The sequence below is a fragment of the Hemiscyllium ocellatum genome, chromosome 2 (assembly GCF_020745735.1).
Source record: "Hemiscyllium ocellatum isolate sHemOce1 chromosome 2, sHemOce1.pat.X.cur, whole genome shotgun sequence".
NCBI lineage: Eukaryota > Metazoa > Chordata > Chondrichthyes > Orectolobiformes > Hemiscylliidae > Hemiscyllium > Hemiscyllium ocellatum.
The window spans coordinates 2970189-2978173 of record NC_083402.1 but is presented as its reverse complement, the minus strand read 5'-3'; the positions used below and the strand labels follow the sequence as shown (position 1 = coordinate 2978173).

The following is a 7985-nucleotide window of genomic DNA, read 5'->3' as shown; positions in this document are numbered from 1 at the left end:
GTGTGCCCAGTGTCTCACTCTCTGATTCAGTCTGTGCCCAGTGTCTCACTCTCTGATACAGTCTGTGCCCAGTTTCTCACTCCCTGATTCAGTCTGTGCCCAGTCTCTCACTCTCTGATTCAGTCAGTGCCCAGTGTCTCACTCTCTGATTCAGTCAGTGCCCAGTGTCTCACTCTCTGATTCAGTCTGTGCCCAGTGTCTCACTCTCTGATACAGTCTGTGCCCAGTGTCTCACTCTCTGATTCAGTCTGTGCCCAGTGTCTCACTCTCTAATTCAGTCTGTGCCCAGCGTCTCACTCTCTAATTCAGTCTGTGCCCAGTGTCTCACTCTCTGATTCAGTCTGTGCCCAGTGTCTCACTCTCTGATTCAGTGTCTCACTCTCTGATTCAGTCTGTGCCCAGTGCCTCACTCTCTGATTCAGTCTGTGCCCAGTGTCTCACTCTCTGATACAGTCTATGCCGTGTCTCACTCTCTGATTCAGTCTGTGCCCAGTGTCTCACTCTCTGATTCAGTCTGTGTCCAGTGTCTCACTCTCTGATACAGTCTGTGCCGTGCCTCACTCTCTGATTCAGTCTGTGCCCAGTGTCTCACTCTCTGATTCAGTCAGTGCCCAGTGTCTCACTCTCTGATACAGTCTGTGCCCAGTGTCTCACTCTCTGATTCAGTCTGTGCCCAGTGCCTCACTCTCTGATTTAGTCTGTGCCCAGTTTCTCACTCCCTGATTCAGTCTGTGCCCAGTCTCTCACTCTCTGATTCAGTCAGTGCCCAGTGTCTCACTCTCTGATTCAGTCAGTGCCCAGTGTCTCACTCTCTGATTCAGTCTGTGCCCAGTGTCTCACTCTCTGATACAGTCTGTGCCCAGTGTCTCACTCTCTGATTCAGTCTGTGCCCAGTGTCTCACTCTCTAATTCAGTCTGTGCCCAGCGTCTCACTCTCTAATTAAGTCTGTGCCCAGTGTCTCACTCTCTGATTCAGTCTGTGCCCAGTGTCTCACTCTCTGATTCAGTGTCTCACTCTCTGATTCAGTCTGTGCCCAGTGTCTCACTCTCTGATTCAGTCTGTGCCCAGTGCCTCACTCTCTGATTCAGTCTGTGCCCAGTGTCTCACTCTCTGATACAGTCTGTGCCGTGTCTCACTCTCTGATACAGTCTGTGCCCAGTGTCTCACTCTCTGATTCAGTCTGTGTCCAGTGTCTCACTCTCTGATACAGTCTGTGCCCAGTGTCTCACTCTCTGATTCAGTCTGTGCCCAGAGTCTCACTCTCTGATTCAGTCTGTGCCCAGTGTCTCACTCTCTGATTCAGTCTGTGCCCAGTGTCTCACTCGCTGATTCAGTCTGTGCCCAGTGTCTCACTCTCAGATTCAGTCTGTGCCCAGTGCCTCACTCTCTGATTCAGTCAGTGCCCAGTGTCTCACTCTCTGATACAGTCAGTGCCCAGTGTCTCACTCTCTGATTCAGTCAGTGCCCAGTGTCTCACTCTCTGATTCAGTCAGTGCCCAGTGTCTCACTCTCTGATCCAGTCAGTGCCCAGTGTCTCACTCTCTGATACAGTCAGTGCCCAGTGTCTCACTCTCTGATTCAGTTTGTGCCCAATGTCTCACTCTCTGATTCAGTTTGTGCCCAGTGTCTCACTCTCTGATTCAGTCAGTGCCCAGTGTCTCTCTCTCTGATTCAGTCAGTGCCCACTGTCTCACTCTCTGATACAGTCAGTGCCCAGTGTCTCACTCTCTGATTCAGTCTGTGCCCAGTGTCTCACTCCAGTGAAGTTTAATGAGAGTACCCTGCAGGCTGACCCTGCATTGGATCGATTTCCCATTGGAGTGTAAATCTTTTATTTATAAAGGAATGAGACACCATTTCCTGAGGGTAACAGCTACCCCCAGCATCCCACAGAAACAAGATAATGATGTACAAATAGAATATCAGATATCCACACAGACCTGGGATCAACAACATTCCATATCGTCACTATTACCAAAACTCCATTTCCATAGAACGTCCGGCCACGTACACCCCCTGGGCATGTACCCACCCCGGGCACGTACTCACCCCCTGGCCACGTACACCCCCTGGGCATGTACTCACCCCGGGCACGTACTCACCCCCTGGCCACGTACACCCCCTGGGCATGTACTCACCCCGGGCACGTACTCCCCCCTGGGCACGTACTCCCCGCCCCCCCCCCCCCGGCCACGTACACCCCCTGGGCACGTACTCCCCCTGGGCACGTACTCCCCCCTGGGCACATACTCCCCCCGGGCACATACTCCCCCCGGCCACGTACACCCCCTGGGCACGTACTCCCCCATGTGTCAAACGTGGAAAGGGGAGACAACAGTTGCAGTGAGGTGTATTTATTCAGCAGGCCCTGTGGAACTGTCCAGAGGCTGGGTTTATTTCGACTCCTTGTCACGGTGGCCTGTAAGTTGGTGTCTTTCCTACAGATGGCGACACTCAGTCCCAGCAACAGGGGTGACCTGTGGTGAGCTGTGATGTCTTTGTGGGTGAGTGTTGCACAGTTCAGGGCTGTTCCACACTGGCCAGCATCTTGTTCACTGCTATCCAGTCCAGATTACTGAGGATCCCGCTGCTGCTGCTGTCAGACTGAGCTGCAGTGTCTGGGCTAGCTGCCTTCGGCAACTCAGCAACCTGGGGAAACACACCATTGTGTAATGTAGTCAGTGTCAACCTAGGGAGCACCACTCACTCACTCCCAACTGCTCAGGCCCATCAATGCTCCTCCTGCACCAACCAGGCTCCCAGCATCAGCCCCACTCCGCCCCACTGCCAGCTGGGCTCAGCCTTGCCCCACTCCCAGCTGGGCTCAGCCTTGCCCCACTCACAGCTGGGCCCAGTCCTGTCCCATCCCCAGCTGGGCCCAGCCCTGTCCCATCCCCAGCTGGGCCCAGTCCTGTCCCATCCCCAGCTGGGCCCAGCCCTGTCCCATCCCCAGCTGGGCCCAGCCCTGTCCCATCCCCAGCTGGGCCCAGCCCTGTCCCATCCCCAGCTGGGCCCAGTCCTGTCTCACTCCCAGCTGGGCCCAGCCCTGTCCCACTCCCAGCTGGGCTCAGCCCTGTCCAATCCCCAGCTGGGCCCAGCCCTGTCCCATCCCCAGCTGGGCCCAGGCCTGTCCCATCCCCAGCTGGGCTCAGCCCTGTCCCATCCCCAGCTGGGCCCAGCCCTGTCCCACTCCCAGCTGGGCTCAGCCCTGTCCCATCCTCAGCTGGGCCCAGCCCTGTCCCATCCCCAGCTGGGCCCAGCCCTGTCCCACTCCCAGCTGGGCTCAGCCCTGTCCAATCCCCAGCTGGGCCCAGCCCTGTCCCATCCCCAGCTGGGCCCAGGCCTGTCCCATCCCCAGCTGGGCTCAGCCCTGTCCCATCCCCAGCTGGGCCCAGCCCTGTCCCACTCCCAGCTGGGCTCAGCCCTGTCCCATCCTCAGCTGGGCCCAGCCCTGTCCCATCCCCAGCTGGGCCCAGCCCTGTCCCACTCCCAGCTGGGCTCAGCCCTGTCCCATCCCCAGCTGGGCCCAGCCCTGTCCCATCCCCAGCTGGGCCCAGTCCTGTCCCACTCCCAGCTGGGCTCAGCCCTGTCCCATACCCAGCTGGGCCCAGCCCTGTCCCTCTCCGCCCCATTCCCAGCTGGATATAGCCCTTCCTCATTCTCAGCTGGACTCAGCCCTGTCCCACTCCCAGCTGGGCCCAGCCCTGTCCCACTCCCAGCTGGGCTCAGCCCTGTCCCACTCCCAGCTGGGCTCAGCCCTGTCCCTCTCCGCCCCATTCCCAGCTGGATATAGCCCTTCCTCATTCTCAGCTGGACTCAGCCCTTCCCCATTCCCTGCTGGACCCAGCCCTGTCCCACTCCACCCCATTCCCAGCTGGATACAGCCCTTCCCCATTCCAGCTGAAAATATGTTGCTGGAAAAGCGCAGCAGGTCAGGCAGCATCCAAGGAACAGGAAATTCGACGTTTCGGGCATAAGCCCTTCTTCAGGAGTGAAGGGCTTATGCCCGAAACGTCGATTCTCCTGCTCCTTGGATGCTGCCTGATCTGCTGCGCTTTTCCAGCAACACATTTTCAGCTCTGATCTCCAGCATCTGCACTCCTCAGTTTCTCCTGTCCCACTGTGCCCCATTCCCAGCTGGGCGCAGACCTGCCCCATTCCCAGCTGGGCCCAGTCCTGTCCCATTCCCAGCTGGGCCCAGTCCTGCCCCATTCGCAGCTGGGCACAGTCCTGCCCCATTCCCAGCTGAGCCCAGTCCTGCCCCATTCCCAGCTGGGCCCAGTCCTGCCCCATTCGCAGCTGGGCCCAGTCCTGCCCCATTCCCAGCTGGGCCCAGTCCTGCCCCATTCGCAGCTGGGCCCAGTCCTGCCCCATTCGCAGCTGGGCGCAGTCCTGCCCCATTCCCAGCTGGGTGCAGTCCTGCCCCATTCCCAGCTGGGCCCAGCCCTGCCCCATTCCCAGCTGGGCCCAGTCCTGCCCCATTCGCAGCTGGGCGCAGTCCTGCCCCATTCCCAGCTGGGCGCAGTCCTGCGCCATTCCCAGCTGGGCCCAGTCCTGCCTACAGCTGGGCCCAGCCCTGCCCCATTCCCAGCTGGGCGCAGTCCTGCCCCATTCCCAGCTGGGTGCAGTCCTGCCCCATTCCCAGCTGGGCCCAGTCCTGCCCCACTCCCAGCTGGGCCCAGTCCTGCCCCACTCCCAGCTGGGCCCAGTCCTGCCCCATTCCCAGCTGGGCGCAGTCCTGCCCCATTCCCAGCTGGACAGAGCCGTTGCTCCCTGGCCCAGGCTGTGCACTGACCTGCAGGAACAGGTCATCCTCACGATCCAGAATCTGACGAATCTGCTCTGGGGGGGTCCAGTGGGTCAGGGAGTCAGCGTCTGAGCTGGATTCATCTTGTGTGGAGTATGGAATTTGGAAGGAAGGTCTGACTGAGGTCTGATGGCAGTCTAGGAAAGAAGCGCAGCCAATCACGATGAACTCGCCGGGATCCCCACAGAATTACACCCTGCCTTGCAGTGGGCACTGCTGGCTCTCTCTGTGACCCTATGGGCCGATGCTGGTTCCCCACCCTCCCTGAGCCATAGAAAGGCCGCGCTAAGGTGTATGCCAGGGAAGGCAGGAGAAAGTTGTTTTCTTTCATTGAAGAGTACAATGCAGTGAATTCAGCATTTCTTAACCTGATTTACATTTCCCCTTGGGAACAGAAACTCAGACCTGGTTCCTCAGACTGGCCACTTCCAAGGAGCTTGTTTTGAGCTCGGACTCACAGAGTTTTTAGTGGGATAGGAGGAGGCCAGAAATTTGATTATTCCCACTGCCCCCAACCAATCCCAGTCATCTTGCACGTTTATCTCTCTCAAGTACCTCCCAATTTCCTTTCCGGTTCACTGATTATTTCAGCTTCCACTCTCCAATCCTAAAACCTGTGAGCACATGGTTCCAGGGGAGACACACACACAGCTCCAGGGGAGGGACAGACACACAGCTCCAGGGGACACACACACACACACACAGCTCCAGGGGACACACACACACAGCTCCAGGGGACACACACACACACACACACAGCTCCAGGGGAGGGACAGACACACAGCTCCAGGGGACACACACACACAGCTCCAGGGGACACACACACACACACACACAGCTCCAGGGGACACACACACACAGCTTCAGGGGAGGGACAGACACACAGCTTCAGGGGAGGGACAGACACACACAGCTCCAGGGGGACACACACACACACACAGCTCCAGGGACACACACACACACACAGCTCCAGGGACACACACACACACACAGCTCCGGGGACACACACACACAGCTCCCGCGGGACACACACACACAGCTCCAGGGGACACACAAACACAGCTCCCGCGGGACACACACACACACACACACACACACACACAGCTCCAGGGGGACACACACACACACAGCTTCAGGGCCGGTGGATAGAGTCACAGATCAGCCAGGATCTCACTGAATGATGGGCTGAATGGCCTTCTCCTGTTAACAGCTGACAATTTGTAACTCAGTCACTATTTGCCACTCCTCCAAGTTGATATCATTGGCAAACATGGGGAGATGGGGACGTTTGATTGATTGGTTCGTAGGATGTTGGTGTAGCTGCTGCCTTATTGGAAAGGTGGGAAGTGCAGTATTTAAAGATATTTGCTATTGTTTTATAATGTATTATGTCTCAAGTACATCTTAGAATTTCTAATCACAAAGAATTTAGACTACTTAGTGTGGAAACAGGCCCTTCGGCCCAACAAGTCCACACCGACCCGCCGAAGAGAAACCCACCCAGCCCCATTCCCCTACATTTACCCCTTCACCTAACACTGCGGGCAATCTCAGCACGGCCAATTCACCTAACCTGCACAGTTTTGGACTGTGGGAGGAAACCGGAGCACCCGGAGGAAACCCATGCAGACACGGGGAGAACGTGCAAACTCCACACAGTCAGTCGCCTGAGGCAGGAACTGAACCCGGGTCCCTGGGGCTGTGAGGCAGCAGTGCTAACCACTGTGCCACCGGGCCACCTCTAATGATGTAATACGTTAGCAGATGTGATTATAGATATTGATAAATTCTTTTTAAATAGGAGAAAATAATATCTGAAACTACATTCTACACAAGGTAATGGTGGAGTAAGTGATACAAAACTGAATAAAAAGGAAGGATACTTTCAGAAAATGCGGTAAAATTGTCATTTCAGGCTGGCCATTGCTGTAGCACTAACATGGTTCCTTACTTGGAGCAGGGAAACGGATTGGAGGACCGTACTGAACTGGCTCTGGGTCAGTGGTGCTGGAAGAGCCCAGCAGTTCAGGCAGCATCCAAGGAGCAGCGAAATCGACGTTTCGGGCAAAAGCCCTTCATCAGGAATAAAGGCAGTGAGCCTGAAGGGTGGAGAGATAAGCGAGAGGAGGGTGGGGGTGAGGAGAGAGTAGCATAGAGTACAATGGGTGAGTGGGGGAGGGGATGAAGGTGATAGGTCAGGGAGGTGAGGGTGGAGTGGATAGGTGGAAAAGGAGCTAGGCAGGTCGGACAAGTCCAGACAAGTCATGGGGACAGTGCTGAGCTGGAAGTTTGGAACTAGGGTGAGGTGGGGGAAGGGGAAATGAGGAAACTGTTGAAGTCCACATTGATGCCCTGGGGTTGAAGTGTTCCGAGGCAGAAGATGAGGCGTTCTTCCTCCAGGCGTCTGGTGGTGAGGGAGCGGCGGTGAAGGAGGCCCAGGACCTCCATGTCCTCGGCAGAGTGGGAGGGGGAGTTGAAATGTTGGGCCACGGGGCGGTGTGGTTGATTGGTGCGGGTGTCCCAGAGATGTTCCCTGAAGCGCTCTGCTAGGAGGCGCCCAGTCTCCCCAATGTAGAGGAGACCGCATCGGGAGCAACGGATACAATAAATGATATTAGTGGATGTGCAGGTAAAACTTTGATGGATGTGGAAGGCTCCTTTAGGGCCTTGGATAGAGGTGAGGGAGGAGGTGTGGGCACAGGTTTTACAGTTCCTGCGGTGGCAGGTGAAAGGGCCAGGATGGGAGGGTGGGTCGTGGGGGGGTGTGGACCTGACCAGGTAGTCACGGAGGGAACGGTCTTTGCGGAAGGCGGAAAGGGGTGGGGAGGGAAATATATCCCTGGTGGTGGGGTCTTTTTGGAGGTGGCGGAAATGTCGACAGATGATTAGGTTTATGCGAAGGTTTGTAGGGTGGAAGGTGAGCACCAGGGGCATTCTGTCCTTGTTACGGTTGGAGGGGTGGGGTCTGAGGGCAGAGGTGCGGGGTGTGGACGAGATGCGTTGGAGGACATCTTTAACCACATGGGAAGGGAAATTGCGGTCTCTAAAGAAGGAGGCCATCGGTGTGTTCTATGGTGGAACTGGTCCTCCTGGGAGCAGATACGGCGGAGGCGGAGGAATTGGGAATACGGGATGGCATTTTTGCAAGAGGTAGGGTGGGAAGAGGTGTAATCCAGG

At 56.8% G+C, this 7985-nt stretch overlaps 1 protein-coding gene across 1 annotated transcript in view; it reads right to left on the bottom strand.

The window, feature by feature from the left end:
- Positions 1 to 2299: 2299 nt before the first annotated feature.
- Positions 2300 to 7985, bottom strand: part of cplane1 (ciliogenesis and planar polarity effector 1) — a 295045-nt gene continuing 289359 nt past the window's right edge. The window contains exons 51-52 of the mRNA XM_060847121.1: positions 4797 to 4945; positions 2300 to 2650 (exon numbers count right to left, since the gene is read on the bottom strand). Of these exons, the coding sequence (XP_060703104.1) occupies positions 2522 to 2650; positions 4797 to 4945 (278 nt within the window). The 3' untranslated portion in view covers positions 2300 to 2521. The remainder of the gene's footprint in view (positions 2651 to 4796; positions 4946 to 7985) is intronic.